This window comes from Marmota flaviventris, chromosome 2 (genome assembly GCF_047511675.1).
Source record: "Marmota flaviventris isolate mMarFla1 chromosome 2, mMarFla1.hap1, whole genome shotgun sequence".
Taxonomy (NCBI): Eukaryota; Metazoa; Chordata; class Mammalia; order Rodentia; family Sciuridae; genus Marmota; species Marmota flaviventris.
The window spans coordinates 149,522,244-149,542,409 of record NC_092499.1 but is presented as its reverse complement, the minus strand read 5'-3'; the positions used below and the strand labels follow the sequence as shown (position 1 = coordinate 149,542,409).

The following is a 20,166-nucleotide window of genomic DNA, read 5'->3' as shown; positions in this document are numbered from 1 at the left end:
AGTCTTGATCTCTACAGCTAGTAGAACTTTTATTCTTGTCAGCTGATACAAAGGCCCTGGGGACCAACTGTGTTTTTACACCAGCTTCCTGGTTCATCCTATCCTGCCATTTGTGTCGCTGTCAGTGGAAGTTATAACCAAAGGCTGCAAGGTGGAGAAGTCATCTCTAATTCTAATCTGCTACTCCAACACAGGCTGATCAGGGGCAGGTGGGGAGAAAGGCTCAGATGCGCTTTTGGACAGTCAGCTCCGTCCCAGCAAGTGCAAGGCAGGAAGGCGAGTGGAGGACAGAAGTGGGATGCATCAGGATCATCTTACAGCCTCATCCCTGGAGCACTACAAAGGGAAAGGGGTGCAGTAAATCATCCAAGACTCGGCACAGAGTTGGGCATTTGACATTCTGTGGCTGTCATTGTTTTTTGCTTTCACATGAGACTCCACATATGTGCTTTCAGCCTGCCAAGTGATCTAGTGCCCAGGTAGTTCTTAAAACTCCAAGTCTTCTACACTTGAGAAGAAGTTCCACATGTTGCTTGGATACCTTACAGAGGAGGTCTTAATGCTAGGATGTCAGCTGTTGGGGAGTCATGTTAGCAGCCCACAGCCACTTCCCAAATGCTACAGTTTTGCCCAACTTGCTCATGGGAGCTCACAGAGCCCATCGGGAGTGGAACTTCTGCTCTCTTCTGAGCTCTCTGTGTTGCTGGATGGTAAGAGGGTCTTACTTGCTGTTGTGACCTTGTCTTCTGATCTATCTTCACTTAATAGGGCAAGGCAGAAAGTAAGTGAGGTGCCACCAGCTGGCATCTTTCTCTTCCATCCTACCTTGATTCTGCATGTCCAGCCCCTTGCAAGGAGAGAGGCAGATCTGATGCCTCACAATCCTGATCATCATGCAAACCTCTGCTGCTCTTCTGCTCAGAACTTGGGTCAGTCTGAGGCGCTGTGGTGCCCAACCCACTAGGAGACCATCCTTGCCCTGCCTGGTGAGAACTAGGGATTGAGCTCTCCTTTGTCACCATCTCTGCAGTTACCCACTAAAGCCCCTCTAGCTTCTTTTTTATCTTTAAACATGTTTATGAAGGTTAAACCTGAAGAAAAGTAAAACTCCTTGCAGAGATTGCTCCTCACCTCCAGGCATGTGCTTTGGGGCACATGTGTGGGTGTGTGTCAGCAAAGTGGAAGAGGAGTCACCAGCTGCTAGCGTGCAGGCACTGGTGATCATATGACGACCTGCAAACCCTGCAAAGTGCCCATCCCCTCTCCACTGCCAAGAAGCTATGGTGGGTTTCCACTTTCTCCCGTCCTTACTGACACACAGTACTGTCACTCTTTTCCACTGTGGCCATTCTGGTGGGAGTGTTGTAGCATCTAATGGAAATTTTAATTTGCATTTGCCTCATCAGTAATGAGGATGAGCAGGTGTGTGTGTCTCTTTGTCATTTGGATATCCTTTTCTTGTGAAGGGCCTATTCAGACCATTTTGTTTTATATCTAAGCTTCTACTCTATTGGTATTTAGAAAATACTGAAAAAGGAAGACTGGACATTGGGGATGATATCAAAGATGTACCTTAAGAAACCCTTGTGCCCCAGCTGACAGTGAGCCAGACTGCCCCTTCCAGCCTCATGACAGCTGATGCACATTCCTATCCCAGAAGCAGGAGCTCTTGTGCCTTATGTTTCTTACTTCCACGTCTTGGGAAGGTTTGGGTCCCTCATCTGAAGGCCACAATCAGGAACAGTTCTGACTCTCTGAGCTATCTTAATGAGTTCATGGTTATGAAGGGCTGACTGAGCACCAGCACTCAGGCACCTTAGCTATTTTACGATCACTGTATACATAAAAGTGCCTCTTTCTTTGTAGTGTCTCCTCCATGTTCTCAGGTGGCAAATCCTCATTTTAGGGTGAGATTTCCACTTACAGGCCCTTCCCACAAGGCCTCGCCAGCCTCTGAGCCTGTGCTGTGGAGCCCGCAGGCCTGGGCCTTCTAGCCTTCCTGGGAAAGGCAGGGTGAAGACATGGACCCACCTTTAGCTTTCAAAAAGAGTGACAATTCTACATGAACTGTTATTCTAATTGTTTTTATTTTAGCCATATCAAGCTGGGTCTCTGTTATTTAGCCTTCCTAGATATATTTTGTTTTTCATCCACCCTGCATAACTCAGAGGAACTTCCAGGGTGAAGGAGAGTCCCAGCCCTCTGCTCTCCACCTGCCCCATGTAAATCTGTTCTCTCCCACCTGCCTTTGCTGGCCCTGGTGCAGCATCTCTTAAAGTGCCTTATGTCCATATGAATCAGGCTTCCTCCACAGAGCCCAGCATGGGATCCTTAGTAAAGTTGTTCCCCTCCTGAGGCTCTTCCCACTGAAGTCTTCAGAAAGCCCTTTATGGACCTCCCCTCCCCCACAATGATTTTCCTTCTGTGTTTGTAAGGCCACAGATGGAGGGTACCTCCTTCTATTGGTTTCAGGACCAGGATACATATAAGAGGCCCCATGGATGTCATGGTTCCTCTAGGTTACCTATACAGCAGCTCCCTTTATCCTATAGGTCCCAAGACATTTGCAGATTTTTTTCCTATTTTCATGCTTATGATAAAATTTGATTTGGAAACAAGATGCGGTAAGAGATTAACAATAATAATTAACAATAAATAGGACAGCTGTAGCAATATGCAATAATGAAAGTTATTTAAAATGTATGAATTGTTTATTTCCAGCATTTTTAAGACCATCATTGACTATAGATAACTGAAACCCTGAAAAGCAAAATTGTGGGGGGAACTACTGAACCCCAGTCATGAAGAGCAAGGGGGGCATGTGCAGGGCCCTGCCAAGTGTGGTACTGGAATCACTTGGGTAGCAACTCATGCAGCTAGCAGGTTGCTCTTCCTGTTCTCCTATTGACTCAAAGGGAAACTTGGAAAAAGTAAATTCCTTGGGTCATGTATATTTTGAACAGAGAATATTTAAAGAGGCATTAGCTCTAACAAGTGACTGGGGTAATGGGGAGTTAGCTACTAAGAGGCAAAGAGAATGCTAATGAATATAGGAAGGGCAAACAGAGGGAGCAGCCAGCTTCAGGTCTGAGGCAGAGCACACGAGGAAGGAACAAATCTGGATAAGGGTGTCCCCCCTCACAAACACCCAGGGCTGACATTTCATGGACCATGTTGGAGAGGATACAGCTGGGGCCCACTGCATGAGGGGGAAGGGGGCTTGCAGAAGTGCTATGCTGTGGACCTCTCTGGGAAGTCAGGGGTGTCAGTGAGAAGTGTCCAGGGGAAGAAACTGCCTCTCGGATAAGGATGGGAATATCTGCCCAGTGGGTCAGTGTGCTTGGGAGCCATCCTCCTGCGTGGGGGAGGCTGCTGCCCACAGGGAGGTGGCAGGCATCACAGGCCACCATGGCTGCACACAGAGATCCCATACCAGAACCAGGGAGAAAAGCCTGTCCCTCCTCCACTGTCACTCTAGTGCATTGTACCAACAAAGCTTAGCTTCATGCCTGCTTGACTGGAGATGTTAATGCTTCCTATGCCTTCCGGTTTACATCTTGAATCCTTTCATTTGAACTTGGACTCCCTCTAGCATTTTTCATGATGTAGCTCTTTGCTAACAAACTTTCTCAGTTTTTGTTTATATATGAAAGTCTTATTTTCCTGTCATTATTGAAGGACAGTTTTGCTGATACGGAATTCTGGTTGGCAGTTTTATTTTATTTTATCTATTTTATTTAGCACTTTGAATATACCAGTCCAGTGTGTTTTGATAAAAAATCTGACGATCTTATTGAAGATGTCTTCTGTGCAGTATTTCTCTGTTCCCTTGGTTCTTCCACGTGTATATTGACAGTTTCATTTTAATGTGACTCAGTGTGGGCCCCTGCATCTTTATCCTACTTGAAGTTTGCTGATCTTGAATTTTTAACTTCTTTTCTTTTTTTCAAATTCACAAAGGTTTCAGTCATTATTTCTTCATATCATCTCTTTACCCCTTTGTCTCCTCCTTCTGAGACTTCCATAATGTGTCATGAGTCCACTTGATGGTGTTCCACAGATCTCCTCTATTCGTTTTTCTTTATTCTTTCTTTCTTTCTTCTCAGGCTTGATCATTTCTATTTTCCTATATTCAAGTTTGCAGATTCTTTCTTTGGCCTGCTAAAATACGCTTAGTTTGGTTATCAAACTTTCCAACTCCTCCAAATTTTATTTTTCTTTCCTTTTTAAATTTCACTTTATTGGTATTCTCATTTTGTTCATAATTATCTTCCTGTCTTTGTCTATGTTTTCCTCAGCTCTTCACTATCTTTAAGACAGTTGTTCTGTCTACTAAGTCCAACATCTGGGTTTCCTCAGGAAAGTTCTGCTCATGTATTTTATTCCTTTGAATAAGCTATGCTTTTATGTGTCTTTGTATGCCTTGTGATTTTTTTTTAACTGAGAAATGGACATTAGAATTTTATAGTAATTTGGGGTTTGATGTGTTTGTTTAGTTTGTTTTGTTATGGTTGGATGGTATCAGCCATGTCAGGAATGAAGTGAAAGCTTAAGGCTTCCTCAGGTCTTTTCTGGGCACGAATCTTTTCCTGAGCATGCCTCACGGCCTTCTAACTTCTCGTGGGTATTCAGTTGTGTTTAATCCTTCAATGTCTTAAATAGAAAAGAAAAAAAAGTGCTGCTCCTTGAAATCTTCTGGAAGCTGTTTTACCTGGTGAGGGTTGTAACAATGTCAGCCAGCCTCTGTGTCTGTACCTCAGCAATCAAAAGCAGCATTCAGAACACAGAAACTGGATATTTGGAGGATCAAGTCTTTATCCTCTGCCCCAGCTCCATCAAGCTACATCTTGGCTGCTTACCATGGGACTGGGGAGTGGAGGATGAATCGTAACTGCTGCCACATTAAAAGCTAATATTGACCACAATTAACTGTAAATCACTAGTCAGTCTCTCTCCTGGAACCCGAACGCTTTCAAATACACTTCAGAATTTAAAAATAGTTACTTCAGACAGTTTTTGCCCATTGAATTGTTGTCTAGGTTGACAGATGGATTCCTGGCACTTCCTACTCTGCCGTCTTCCCTGACTCTCCCTTTCCTTCCCCCCTCATTCATTGTAAGATAAATTCTAATAATATAGTTCAATGCAGTCTATTGTTTATAAGACTATCCTGTTCAGGGTTCTTCACTGGAGACTGTAGGAGAAGAGGAGGGAGACAGGCACCCAGCTCACCATTTCACATGGCTGATGGATGTTCAGCAGCTTCATACAGACCCAAAGAAGATGAGGAAAGGCTGTGGATAGGAAAAAAATGTATGGTAGAGATAGCCTCAGGGATGGAAGAGAGTTAAGGGTGGGGCATGGGGATGACAGTGCAGTAAGCTAGAAAGAGGGCTGGAAGGTTGGACACAGAAACAGCAGCACAAACCCATGTGGAGGGCGGCATGCTGAAGCACCCAAGGCATCGTGCGGTCTTCTGCTCTCAAGGTCCATGTTCTCCTGGATCCAGGACCTCCATTAAATCGTGACCCTTTTCCTCTCCACCTACCCACTGACAGGTGTAAAGATGGTAGGATGTAAGTGGGTCAGTCCAATGTAAACCTAGAGAAAGAACTTGGTGGAAATGGATGGAACTGAAGGTGAAATGAAGCTCAGTGACAACTCAGGGAATTAATTACATGACAGGCACAAATAACAGTCTACACTCCAAGGTGTACAGGAATTGGATCTTTTCTGATTCTTTTAGAAACCAGACAAATTTATATTTTTAACTCCATTCCAGTCCATTTGGGGTCCTAAACTATTTAGTCTTTGCACCACTTTCTCCGAGTCTGAATCTGTAATCTATGAGAATGTGTCTGGTCCTTGTTACATCTTGTACATTCATTTGTTAGAATGGCTGTCACAAAGTTTCACGTACTAAGAGGTTTAAACAAAAGAGATTTATTTTCTTATGGTTTCAGAGGCTTAAAGTCCAAGATCAGGATGCCGTCAGGGCTGGTCTCCTCAAAGAATCCTAATAAGTCCCTTTTCCATGCCTTTCTCCTAACTTCTTGTAGTTTGCTGGCATTTTCTGGTGTTCCTTGGAGTGTAGAAGCATCATCTTGATCTCTTCTTTCATCTCATGGCATTCTCCCTGTCTCCAGATTTCCCTTTTTATAAGGACACCAGTCATATTGGATTAAGGGTTCATTGCATCCCACTGCAACTTCATCTTAACTAATTGCATCAGGAATGGCCTTATTTCCCAATAAGGTTACATTCTGAGGTACTGGGAGTGAGGACTTCAGCATGAATTTAGGCAAGAGGGACACAGTGTAACTTGTAACATCCTTTGCTACAGCTCTTCCTGGTCCTATCATGGAAATTTACCTATTGCTATGGAGATGTCTCTACTGCTGCCCATGTGGCTCTTTGGGTCCAGCCCCTCTCCTCTTCCACAAAGTGCTTTATGGTACAGGAGTACATCCATTCTGTCCATGCTTGGGCCCAGAGTTGTTGGGGAGGTGGTCTGACATTCAGTCTGTGTAAATATACTTTGCAATCATTTTTCTGAGGTCTGGCTGCCTACCTGGTGTTCTAAGCAGGATACAGAACACAAGGACCCTCTGTTCTCAAATCCCATAAACCTTTTAGAGGTTTGGCCATTTCCTAACTTGAACCTAACTTGGAGACCAGAACTCAGAGCCTCCCAATAGAGCTACCAGGGTATGTAATCACTCAGACTCCTTCCACTCCCAGGTAAGGAGGTTGCCTTCCTGTACATATGCAGACACAGAGGTATGAAGGGAGCCTTTCCTCTACCTGAGATGTTTGCTGTAAAACATCTGTGTGGACCAGGAGCTAGCAGACTATTGTCCCTGAAGCAAATCTGGCTAACCATCTGGTTTTGTAAATAAAGTTTTATTGGTACACAGTCACACTTACTTATTTACATGTCACTTCTGGATGTTTTTGTGCTACAGTGGCAGAGCTGAGTAGTTGCAATAGAGAGACTTCATGACCCACAAGACCAAAAATGTTCACTCCCTGCTCTTGATTTGTAAAAAAAAAAAAATCTCACTGACCTCTTCTGTGAGCTTTTATGACACAAAAGCGTAAGACTTCTACCACTTTCTGCTTTTAGATCTCTCTCCTAAAGCCATAATCACAGGGTGGCCCTGCCATTTGAACATGGGAAATGGCACAGGGAAAAGCATATCCCAAAAGAATCATTTAATGTTGAGAGTCACAGCCTAAGCGGCCCCAGCAAACTTCCAGCTGATTGGCTCACAGGGGCCCCAGCAAACTTCCAGCTGATTGGCTCCTCTGGGGTGAAGCTCATTGGGCTGTTTCCCTGCCCTTTCAGAACATGGAGCTGCTCTTTGGGCTGCTCTTTGGGGGACTCTTTTGGCTCCGTGTTCTGAAAGGACAGGGAAATCACTGCAGAGGAGCCAATCAGCTGGTAGTTTGCTGGGGCCGCTGTGAGCCAATCAGCTGGAAGTTTGCTGGGGCCTCTTCGGCTGTGACTCTCAACAATTTAATGTGTCCAAAATGTCTTGCTTCTAACAGGTACATGCAGTTTGTGAAAACTCATGGAACAGAACAGTTGTGATTTGAGCCCTTTTCACCCTTATGCTGAATTTCAACCAAAAGGATAGAATACAAAAAAAAAAAAAAAGAAAGAAATCTTATTCTATCCTAATGTTCTTGGCATCTTGAAGATCAATGGAACCATAGAGGTTGCCTTGGGTAGAGTCCTCTGAGGACAACACCCCAGGGCCTTAATGGGGAGCTTGGCAGAGCCATGCTTTGTCCAGATTGATGGTGTCCTACTGCTCTACTTTGATTCCCCCCTACACATGTGGACTTGGCCAATGAACCCAGCCAGGTTTCCAAAATTGCTTAAAATCCCATCTAGGCACAGAACACTGGGGACTCAAGACTGTGGCACTGACCATGTGTGAAGTCACACTAGCCCTGATTAAGATGGCACAGCCAGGATCTAAATGGTCTCCACCAAAAGCCCATGAGCTAGTGAATTAATCATTCGAATTGATTCTTTTCATCATAAAGTAAATGAGAGCATTTATTTACTCATTTTGAAACTTGGTAACCTCTAGAGTATCCTAGGAGTCATTTAAAGATCTTCATTTTAGAGAAGTAAGAAAAGAAAAAACACCAAATTTCCCTTGGAGTTGTCTATATTACATACACATCTTTGCTGAACTGATATTGCTGTGTTCTGTTTCCAGATGTCCTTGATTTACAGTCCTTGGATGCATTTTTCTCATGGCTCACTGAAACATGCCTTCAGTGTGGGGCTGGGGTTGCCCAGGATGGTCTGGAAGAGCAGAAGGGATTGCTTGAGGAATGTCTTCCCACGCCTGTCTGCTCTGGCAAGGGGGACAGCTGGGAAGTGCCCCTGCTGTTTGCACAGAACAGCTGGCTAACGCAGATCTCCTCCTCCCTTCTAGCCCTGGACCTGGAGGCACACACTGCCTGGGTGCCAGTGTGGAGCATGCCGTCTGCGAGAGTCTGCCCTGTCCCAAGGGTCTGCCCAGCTTCCGAGACCAGCAGTGCCAAGCACACGACCGACTCAGCAGCAAGAAGAAGGGCCTGTTGGCAGCAGTGGTGGTTGATGGTAAAGGCACATGCGTGGCAATTCACAGTGGCTTCCTTCCCTACTCCCCCAAACACAATAAAAACCACCTGAGAAGACTCTTAGGACCCATCTCAACCCCGCCAGACCCACCAGCAGAATGCTCCAGTGCTATACCCACACCAGCCCTGGCCTCAATTCTGGAGCAGGGGCTTGATCTTGAGTGACCCAGCTCTCTAAGAGCTCCCAAGGCAGCTCTCAAGGCAGCGGGTCATATTCATCCTGTCCCCCCATTTGTAGCAACTTGGGAATTCAGGAAGCCTGCCCCCTGCATCATGTACTGAGGGACAAGGACAAAGTTGGAGAACAAGGCTTTATAGGAGTGGGAGTGTGTTTGCGTATGTGCTACTTTGCTTTCCAACATTCGTGCTTTCCTGCATTGCTTGTCATGGTTTATTTTGGATTGACTTTTACTCTTTGGGCTGTTGGGGGAAATTTTAAAGACAGTGTAGAAATGGGAAAGATGATAATAAGCACAGGTCACATTTTTCTTTCCAAGGATTTTTTTCCAAATCAAGAGACTACATCACCAGGCTGTTGCCAGAATTTCTAATGACTGATAAAATTTGAGGTGGTGGGTCATGTTTGTTTATTGTAAGTGAGGAGACCTCAGGGTCTAGTTCGGGTTGTTTTCTTCCCCCCCATGTAAAACTCTTCCTCTACAGGAAACAAGACTTTGTGTTGTAATGCTGACAATATGGTCCCATTTACCAATCATACCGCATGCCAGGCACACGTTAGCTCTACATACATCATCTCATTGAATATGCAAAACAAGCTGTGCAGAAGATGAGAGGTGACAGGTTACGTGACATGTCTAAGCTCCTACAGCTGACAAGAGGCAGGGAGGAAGCCAACCCCAATTCCAAAGGAGTAAAGTTGATTCTAAAAATAACCAGTTATCATCAGGCTCCCAATGCTTGAAGAAGACAGAAACCATGACTTCATGGGTGCAGAGTGAGGGAGACTTAAGAAGAACTAAAGCAACTGGGCCTGATTTTCAGACAACTTCTAACGTATTTTACAGAAGAACGATGTTTTGGCACCAGGTCTTGGGTTTTTTTCCCTGTGATGGGAAGAACCTTTGAAATCTCCATTTTGCTATCTGAGATTACAAGTTCATATGTGCACAGCTGTTTGAGGGTAGCAGGCATCACCAGCAACAGCAGCTTCAGCTTCTCAGCTTTTTAGCCCAAAAGCCTGACCCATCAACTTTGAGCTGAACTGTGAAATGACACGTGATGTTCTAAGTGGTGGCAGGTAATACCAACCAGCTCATGTGGGAACTCACTCAGAAGTATTGGAGAGCTCCCCCGACATTTTCAAAAGAACACCACCTCTGGGGACTGGGTAATTGTAGCTACACTACTAGAGAAGACCAGGGGCTTCCCACCATCTCAGGCACATTCTGACTCCTAATCTGGAGCAAGATAGTTGCAGAGAGAGCTTGCCATTCTTCCAACTCAATGGCCTTTCCTGATGAAAAGCAGCCTCTTTCTCAACCTGCAGCTGTGCCCAAAAGGCCAGATAAAGACACTTTTTGACCTCCTTTTTGTCGCCTCCCTCTTTACTGAAGCCAGAAGAGATCAAGTCTAAGATAGACTCACCCCTTTTTCACCACCACTCACCTCTGTGCATGAGGTTGTTATTCTTTCTTTGGTTGCTTGCTTCAGTTTTAAGTTCTCCTGCCTTATTTTTTCAATGCAGAAATCCCACTTCAATGTCTGTTTTTCCAGAGATTTCTCCAAGTCCAGCTTAAACTTCTACTTTACTTCTAACCACTTTTGGATGGCTGAGCTCTCTGGTTGCCTTATCATCACAGTGGCTGAGACTTCTGTCTGCCCAGATCCCCCATCCAGGAAGCCTCACAGAGGCTCTGTGGAGACCTCGCTGAGTTTAGAATACATCTGTTCACTCACTTGCTTTTGATTTCTTTCTGTCCAAGTAATAACTAACTATAGCTATAGTGCCACTGCCTTGATCTGAAAAGTGCAACCCAATTTGATAAGGACAACTAACGGGCCATAAGTGTTTTGCCCTTGAAGGAGAGACCCCAAGTTCAGGGCTTTGCTCGGGTGACTCGACACGTTCTCCTCTGGGGTGGAATCATTGTGACTTCTTGCATATTTGGCTTCATTTCTCTCTCAAATATAAACAGAAGCCAGCTTTTTTAAAGGAGCATTTCACAAGGGTGAACACAAAATAATAAATGGCCAATTCAGAAGGCAGATTATAAGTGCTCTTCTCAAAACTCACTTTATAAAAGGCACAATTCTAGCTCAGCCGTGATAGGAACGATTCCTGTGGTTGGGCTCCGGGCTCTTCTGAAGCCCATTATGACTACCCTATTCATAACATTGCTATCGCTGCGGAATTCTTTGGCGAGTGACGCATGGTTCAAGAAAGGAGAAGCAATATTTTTTCTTTTCTCTCTCCCTCTCTTTTTTTTAAAGAATTCTTGCAGAGGTAGACTTTCCAAGGGGGAACTCAGGACCACAAGTCCATACCACCTCCAAAAGAAGACAAAGGCTCTCCTTAGAAAAGATTTCTATGTGGAAAAGGCTTCAGACAGAAACCCATTGAGGTGGCCAGTTGCCAAACCCACCCTGTTCCTGCCTTCCCCATGGAATCTCATGGACGTGGAAACCTTTAAAGGTTCAGTCCTCTCTACCCAGGCCAGCAGCAGGCTGCATGCCCATCTCAGTGTCAGAAGGCTTAGCGAAGGCCGAATCTAAACATGGTGGTGTAGTCCCAGCTCCTTCTCCCTGAAATTGCAGAACCCCCTCGGGATCTGAGTGTCTAGGGGATGAGGGATGTGATAGTTAGGGCTCTCTAGCTCCAACTCAGCCAGGCTTCCCAGAGCTGCTTAATGAAAAAGAAGGAAAGCTGTGGCAAACATGCAGAGTATCTCAAAGGACCTAAAGGCCAAATGAGGGCCTGGGCCCAGGGCCTCTGAAAATGACAGGACCTTCCTCCATGGCCTCCACTGTCCTGACCAGCTGCCCCCACTGCAGACTGTCTCTCATAGCTTGTCTGTGCAGGCTGATAGAGTTGCCCACAGCATCTCTTATGTCAATCCACATCCCTTATCCAAATCCTTTGGGGGCCAGGTGTGGTTCTGAATTCAGAGAATTTTAAGGTTATAAAGGTAATAACATTACATCAACCAAATATGAATAGACCTGGTGAGATCCTGGGAGCCACCTTGTGGTAAGACATACAGCTATCTCTACCAGGGAACCTAAGGAAAGCCTCACTGAGGAAGATACTAAGTCGTGTTAGTCAAGGATGGTTTTGCTTCCAAATATGTTAGCGAGTGTTTCCAAATATAAAGAAACACTTGAAATTTTCAAAGCTTTTTATGTTTCTTTATTTAAGAGCTTTTTATATTTCCACAAGTCTTCCTTGGGATCCATCAACCATGAGGATAAATAATCTCTTTGTATCTAAATTCCAGTACTGAGATCTCAGGAGAGAGAGGCTCTGATTGATCTGGCCACAGTTAGGTAATCACTCTTGGTCCAGTCAATAGAGCTAACCGTCAGGCCCTTGAGAAGCCAGTTTGCCCACAGACAGACCAGTCTTGGTCAGGATTTCATCTCAGCACACACCAGCCATGCAGAAGACTGGAGGAATGCTCCAAGTGTCTTTCTTTTAAGCGTGTGACTGTATAACATTTGAGAAGATTTGACCACTTTCTGTATTACTAGGGATATAAGAGTATTAACACTGCTCAAAACTGAGACTCACCATCCCATGTTACTTATTAGGGTCTTTAATCTCTGAGATTAATTTTCTTAACTATGAAAGCCTAAAGAGGAATATAATAGAGAGTTCTGAAGAGCTCTGACCACCACCTCACATTTCAAAAAGGTTATATCCTCAGTCCCTCCGGGAGATAGAGCTGGAGGTGGGGATCACTCTGAACTGTGAGTGGCATCCTTAGAAAAAGAGATAAACAAATTGAGGGAGTTCCACCCAAGCCAAGGAAGGAAGCCACCTCTGGACTCTGTTCTATAGCCCAGGTATCCTAGACTGCCAGGGACATGGAGGGCAGTGTCTATTGGGTGAAAGAGTCAAGTACAGCTGGAGTAGAATGTACCTTCTTGCCTGGGGTCCTGGCCAGTATCCATCATCTGAGGTTACTCCTCCTGCTAATAGTCTCCACTTGTCTGATTCTCATACCAAAAAAATTCAGACAAGCCACCTTCCTTCCTTCCCAGACTGGTTTTTCCAACTTTCCTCAAAGTAGCTTCTACTCTTCTACCCATATCCCTTTTCCATTTCTGCTCAAATGAGAGTATACACTAAGAAGCTAGAAATATCTATGAACTTAGTGAACCTAGTGACTTATTTTCAGCAATGTCATTTTGCCCCTGGTGTTTTGGTCCCAAGAGTTGTGCATTCAGAGAGTGGGTGGTGATGATAGAGAGCTGGGCTGAAGTGAAGAGGTCAGGTGTGGCCTGATGGCTGAGGCCAGGCATGCACGTTCCGTGTGCTCTATATGTTCTGTGTGCTTGACTGTGTGATAGACAGATGGACAGCATGCACCCGAAATGTGTAGACACAACTTAGCATGCTGCCTGGCATATAGTTGATCATAAATGTTATATATGATTTTTCCATAATCAATACCATTGCTATGGAATGCCATTTACTCCCAGTATTGAGTCAGGACTTCAGCCTAATGGTAATTAATATCCACAGTTTCAAAGCCCTTTGATTAAGGGACAGTTCTTTACAGTGAAACTTTAGGGTTAGCACAATATGAGCAGTGGACACACCAGCCCATTCAGACTAAAGGGCTTGATCTCCCCCCTCACAGGGAACCTCAAATGCCTCCCCACCAAAACACCTCAGTAATATTGTCAGATGAGCTTCCTAGAAGTCAATCTCAATTTATGTCTCCATCTTCCTAGTTCTACTGTCCGCTTCCTTGGGCCATTCTCTCCAAATGGAGAGCCAGCCACCCACAACCTGCTAGCATAGGAAATGAGTCATTCCTTTTAGGGTTAAGTCTAGCCCTCCCAGAGCTCATCCATTTCATGGGACTTGCCACATTTTACCTTATCCAGGATTTGTTCCATTCTTGTCCTTTTTTTTTAAATTTAATTTTTTTTTTCAGAGAGAGAATTTTTCAATATTTATTTTCTAGTTTTCGGTGGGCACAGCATCTTTATTTTTATGAGGTGCTGAGGATCGAGCCCAGCACCCTGCGCATGCCAGGCGAGCGTGCTACTGCCACATACCCAGCCCCATACTTGTCCTTGAGACCAGTAGGGCCTCGAAAAGGATGCTTTATTTATTCTTCTTTCCCCAGCAGAGCCTACAGAGTGCCTCATGTGAGGGAGGGGCTCAGGCCATGCTTGTTGGTTGAATAAGTGTTGAGGCATCATTATGTTGCCAGTCTACGGAGTTTTTTCCCCACAGTGAGCTGAAAGAATTGAATTGAGCACTTCCTTCAAATCCCTGGGGCTTCTTTCTAGTTCTTTAAGATGATCTCCCTCTGAATGGGTTGACCAGTGACTATCATCCAATCATGAAAGATCAAGACAGTGCCTGTGTGACAAGGACCCTCCAGCTAGAATGCCAAGGTCCTCCAAGTCCACATCAGCTACAGAAGCTCTTCTCTGTCCCTGCCTTTGCTCAACCCAGACCCCCAGAGGAACCCGCTGGGGAAGGCTGATAGGGGAGAAAAAGGGCCCAGCAAGGCAGCATAAAGGTCTTTCTCTCTCTGGAGGTTTCCTTTGTGATATAATACCATGGATGGCATTAGGATTAGGTCACTGTGAGAGAAAAGGTGTGTTCTTCTTGCTCAGATACAGAAAATAAAATCTGTTCACCTATTAAAAAATATTTACCAAGTCCTCCTGTGAGTTTAGGTTTTAGACCCAGTCTGGGGACAAAAGATGAAAGCCTGGTCTTCCCCCCACCCCCAAGGATTCCCATCCCATCCGTGTTTCAGTCTGAAGGCATAGGTTAAGAATCCCTTATGCCAAATGCTTGGGACCAGAAGAGTTTCAAATCTCAGAGTTTTTTTTTTTTTTTTCTTTGATGTGGGGATGTTTTCGTATACATAGTGAGATATCTTGAGGATGGGAACCTAATCTAAATATAAAATTAGTGTTTCCTATTCACATAGCTGAAGGTAATTTTACACAGTATTTTTAGTATGCCCGTGTTTTGACTCTTGCTACCTCATGAGGTCAAGTGTGAAATTTTCCATTTGGAGCATATTGGATTTTGGATTTTCAGATTAGGGTGCTCAACCTATAATTAAAATTCATCCTATTTCCATACGCAATGGGGCCTGCCTTGCAAGAATAGGTTTATGTATGAAATTTGTTCAAATAACTATAAGACAACCAGGGGCTTTAAAGGAAATGTATGGAAAGTGCACATAGAGGGGCCTATCCTCCATGTCAGAGCAGGTAGGAGAAGTGAGAGCTCTGGGCTAGAAGTTTCCAGGGTCATGGGAGATTTATAGAAAGCCAAGTACAAGGATGGATTTGCAGACAGAGGAAATAACCTAGGCAAACTTATGAGAGCTGGACACTCACATGGTTCCAGGAGCAGTGGGAACCAGAGTTTCCATTCTGCCTGGTGACACAGCCAGTGGCCCCTATGTCACCTTTCTGTACCTTGCTCCTGCTCAGTTTCTTCTAGGATCCTCATGCCTCATACCACAGCTCTGCAGCTGTTACCCAGCAGCTGGGGCAACCCTAAAGCTTTCAGCGAAAGCCACTGTCATCAAGATCCCGTGGATCTCACTGCACTCATCCAGGGACATTCTCATTCACCTTCCCCTCCTTCCCTGCCCCCACTCTAGCAGCGGCTCCTGTGCTCACCCTTAACACACAGTCAACTTGCATAGAGGAAAGCTCACAGTGGTACCTTTGTTCAGCATGGTGTGTTTATTTGCAAAAGATAAAGAGAATCTGGAATAAAACCTACACTGTCAGTTACCTGAGTCTGAGGGTGTTGTCCCATGTGCTGTGTCAGGTGTTCAAAGGAGCTGGTATGTTTATCTGAAGATGCACACAGAGCTGCCGGTACTTGTATCTACCTTGCCAATCTCTTCCTTGGGCTTGCCCATCACCCGTCTGTGCCTGTTCTTACAAGGCCCACATGTTTTTCCCCATGTCAACATCTGCCAATCTTTCCCTCCTCAGATAAGCCATGTGAGCTGTACTGCTCACCCCTTGGGAAGGAGTCCCCGCTGCTGGTGGCTGACAGGGTCCTGGATGGCACTCCCTGTGGACCTTACGAAACTGACCTCTGCGTGCACGGCAGGTGCCAGGTGATGTGCTTTTCCTTATGTCCTTAGTGGGGACTGAGAGAGAGGATCCTTCTCCCCAAAGGGGGCTCATGGTGGAGGCAAGCCCTTGGGAGGTTGGGGGCGTGGATTTCTCAAGGAGGCACCCGATGGTCCTCCTTCCAGCAGCCAGCTGCTCCTGGCCCACTGCCCTGCCCTGGGCAGTGACTCAGCCTAGAGCCCAGAAGGAATCAGATGACTGAAACAGCAGCAGCGTAACCATCTCAAAGCTTTTTCAATTGCTTTAGACATCATGACCATAAAAAAGAGCCGGTAGGTGTTAAAATGAGAATGGAAGATGAATGGAGAAGCTGTGTTCTGTTTAGCTGCAAAAGGTTTAGTGAAACTAAGCAACCACCATTGACAAGGTTAACTACCCAGGGAGGTGGATAGGCCTGGCTTTGGGGAGCACTCTACTCATTGGTATATAGACCCCAAACCTATCAAAATGGGTTGTTAGAACATTGAGAAATTTAGAGAGCAAAACCAAAATTTGAAGGGGGTTGGGAAAGAGGAGAGGAAGGAAGGAAACACTCCCTGACTACTCAGATCAATCTGAGCATATAAAGGAGCCAAGGAGCCCTGGTATCTGAGTCACTGTGGCTGCTGTAACAAAGTCCCATAGACGGGCTGGCATATCAATAATAGAAGTTTATTACAGCTCTGGAGGTAGGGAAGTCCAAGTCAAGGCTTTGGCTGACTTGGTGTCTGAAGAGGGCTTGTGTCTATAGATGGTGACTCTTGATCCGTCCTTAGAGGGGTAAGAAAGCTCTCTGGAACCTCTTTTATAAGGGCAATGATCCCATTATGAGGGCTCTGCCTTCATGACCCAATCACCACCCGAAAACCCCCACCTCTTGATACCATCACCTTGGGAGTGAGACTTTCAACACAGGCATTTGGAGGACACCAACATTCAGAGCATAGCATCCAGGAACCCTCCTTCCTCAGCTGCAGTCGCTTGGTCTTGTCATGGCTACAGCCACATTCCCTCAACTGTGCCTCCGCAGGTGAGCCCACCATGAGCTGTTGGAGATGGTGGCTCAGAATCACCATGCCTTTGGTATAGGATGGAAGACGAGGGCTTCCAATTTTCACACTTCCTTTGGCCTCCATTCACCAACCCCTGTGAGTCTAATCAAGGAGTTCACTTGCCGAGGGCCATCAAGGAATTAGAAAATTCTATGCATCAATTCTATTAGAAAAAGAAAACTGATTCCCAGAAACCACATGGCTCTTCCTACTTCAGTTTCTATGCCTTCCAATGCTGACACCTATTCTTAATGCTTAGTTTCAAGGATATCTTCATAGTATTTGAAAAAATGGGAATCCCTGGGGTTATGGTGGGGAGACACTGTTGTCCTCACTTAATTGTGGGTATACACAAGCTGGTGAATAAGCTTTGGGTCGACTGGCCCATGCAGTAAGGCAGCAGACCTGCTTTATTCTCTTTGCTTCCCCGTTGCCTAACACAGTGTGTAGACATCAGAGTTTTGTGAGTGAATGATAAACAAAAGGAAGAAATAGATAGAAAGACAACAGCTTGGCTGTTTCTGCAGCAAGCCCTTCAATGAGAGTGGGTTTTTTCCTGCACAGTCCAAGCCAGTTCTAAAATGATGCGTTTCAGGGGAAAAGCTAACCAATGTCCAGGCCCCTTTGGCACTACCTCACTTTGTTATCAGATCCAGATAAGTGTGGCCAATAAACACTTGGTGCTGAGAGTCTTGGCAAGGCAACCCACCAGGAAAGAAGACAGCAATGAGTTCCTGGATGGGGTGCTCAGGGCTGCTTCCTTGCTGCAAAAAGTGTTCCAGAACCTTCCTTTTGGACAATGTGAACAGGATTCTTATGGTTATTACTGAAAAGAAGCAATGCTGACAGTTATTGGTAAGCCTGCTGGCAAGCCAAGTGCAGGGTTTGTTTTCTTCCTAAACTGCATGCTTGCCTGGGCCACCCTGCTTACTGTTGTGTTATAGACTAATGCCCTAATTCATTTGCTAACAACCTCCCCAATCACCAGCTCAGCAATCCCAGATCCCTTGACAACATCTTCTATAGTATTCATGCCAACGGGAAGACATTTCTCAGAAACCTGAAATTCTCTAGCCAATTATGGGAGACAATTTTAGGTCCTAGTGGTCTATGCCAATGGGCCTCTTCCATGACCTTATTTTTAATCCCAAACTTTTTATCTGGGGAATTGTCCCTGTAGCTTGACAGTGGAACTGTCAGTCCTCTAGTAAGTGGAACAAGGGCAAAATGTCACTCATGCCATTTGAGTAGCCTTAAATCTGTGGGTGTCTGGTACCATGAAACCCAAGCCTATTCTGCTATTTTGTCGTGTCTTAGCCAATTTGGGCTGTGGTAGCAGAATACCACAGCCTGAATGGCTTTCAAAAATCAGGCATTACATCTTACTGTTCTGGAAGCTAGAAGTTCAAGATCTAGGTGTTCGCATGTTCGGTTCTGGTTGAGGCCTTTCTTCCGGGTTGTAGACTGCTCACTTGTTGTATCCTCATGTGGTGGCCTATTCTCTTAAAGGCACTAATCACATTCACAAGGGCTCCACCCTCATGAACTAATCACCCCCAAAGGCCCCATCTCTAGATACTGTCATGTTGGGACTTGACATATTCATTGGGGACAGGGGCACAAACAATCAGTACATTGCTGATGTGATAGGACTGATATTAGGGTACATGTCTTCCCTTTCCTGGATGCTACTCCATCCCCAGGGAACCCTCTTCCAGTAAATCTACAGTGCCTCAGCCACTGTCACCATCATTGCACTTGTTATCAGCTGCACTGAGCCTATGCTAACCAGTGAGTGGACACAGAAATGTAGACGATGGCATCTTTCCCAATGCTCCATGGCATGTTATGCTTCTCCGTAGCCTTACCATGCCAGCAAGGAGGCTGAACCTGTGCCCTTTCTTCTGGATGGATATGCCCTGTTGGCCAGCTGCCTCAAAGCCTCCCGTTTGTTCTAGCAAAAGGGCCACCTCCTCATAGGTGGCAGCAACACCTGCCTGCAAACACCTCACAAGATTAAAACTCTGAGAAACAGTTTGCTTTCTGAAAGAAGTTATACTCCATCTGCCATTTTTCTAACACTATTCTTTTTTAGATGGGTGAAGATTAACCTTAGTTTACTCTTCAGTCAAATCTCACAGAACTCCATATTATTAAAGGTACAGTGAATGAAGTTTATCCTAAAATTTTGAGCATACTTAAGATTGAAAATTAAATACAAATACAGTATTTATGCCTCATTCCAGTAACTGCCAAAATGGAATGATCTGCATTCCTGTGGTACTAAAGAATGAGTAATGCAAGGAAAATTGGTTAAAGAAAATAATAGTAATCGTAACTTAAGGGGGAAGAAAACTAAGAAATCTAGTGAGCAGAGGAGCTGTATTTATTCACAGATGTATTATTTGATTGCAATGGAGAAAAGGTAGAAACCATTCACATTTTCTGTAAGAGAGAAGTTACAAAAATACTGCCATTGTTTGCTTACTCGATTTTCCCTATATTTCCTGAAACTATAAATTTTACTATTTTAGGGTAGCTGAGGAATCCTGGGAAATTTTAGGGAACACAGTAACTAGTTGGTCGGATGCAAAGCTTCAAAATGGCATTGTGAGTAGACTCCACTAAGCTCCAAATAGCACGCTGATTCAAACCATAATATGAAACATGGAAATACCATTTTATTCCATTTTTATGAGGACTAAGTTGTTTCACTTCAGTGAGTCACAAATTGCTTAACATGCTGAAATTCAACTTAACAGCACTCATAAAAATGGGAGGGAATTGGGGGAAGAAACAAACATATTTTCAACATGCCTTATAAATCAGGAGTCCTATCATTCATGATTCTAGTGTTGGACTCCAGAACCAAAAAACCCAAGGCAATAAGTCTCTGATATATAACTTGCTTCTGGAACTACTAATATAAACTGGGTAAGTCAAACAGACACATGACTTTGGAGGGTGGATAGATCCAGATAAGCCTGAGACCCAAATATGCTTGATTTTTCTTGAACACTGTTTTAGCTGATGCACACTGTAGTCAGCCAACTCTGATGAGGGGCATACTTCCTTGGGACCATGAGTTGTACATCATACCAATGAACCAAACCAAAATACTTGTAAGCTTCTTCGGTGGAGGAAGTATTTCTGATCAATATGTGTTCCCCTGTGAGCT

The 20,166-nt window shown here is 44.8% G+C and overlaps 1 protein-coding gene across 1 annotated transcript in view; it reads left to right on the top strand.

Moving 5' to 3' along the window:
- Nucleotides 1-20,166, top strand: part of Adamts17 (ADAM metallopeptidase with thrombospondin type 1 motif 17) — a 344,165-nt gene that overhangs the window by 215,231 nt on the left and 108,768 nt on the right. The window contains exons 13-14 of the mRNA XM_027922179.3: nucleotides 8,457-8,623; nucleotides 15,814-15,941. Of these exons, the coding sequence (XP_027777980.3) occupies nucleotides 8,457-8,623; nucleotides 15,814-15,941 (295 nt within the window). The remainder of the gene's footprint in view (nucleotides 1-8,456; nucleotides 8,624-15,813; nucleotides 15,942-20,166) is intronic.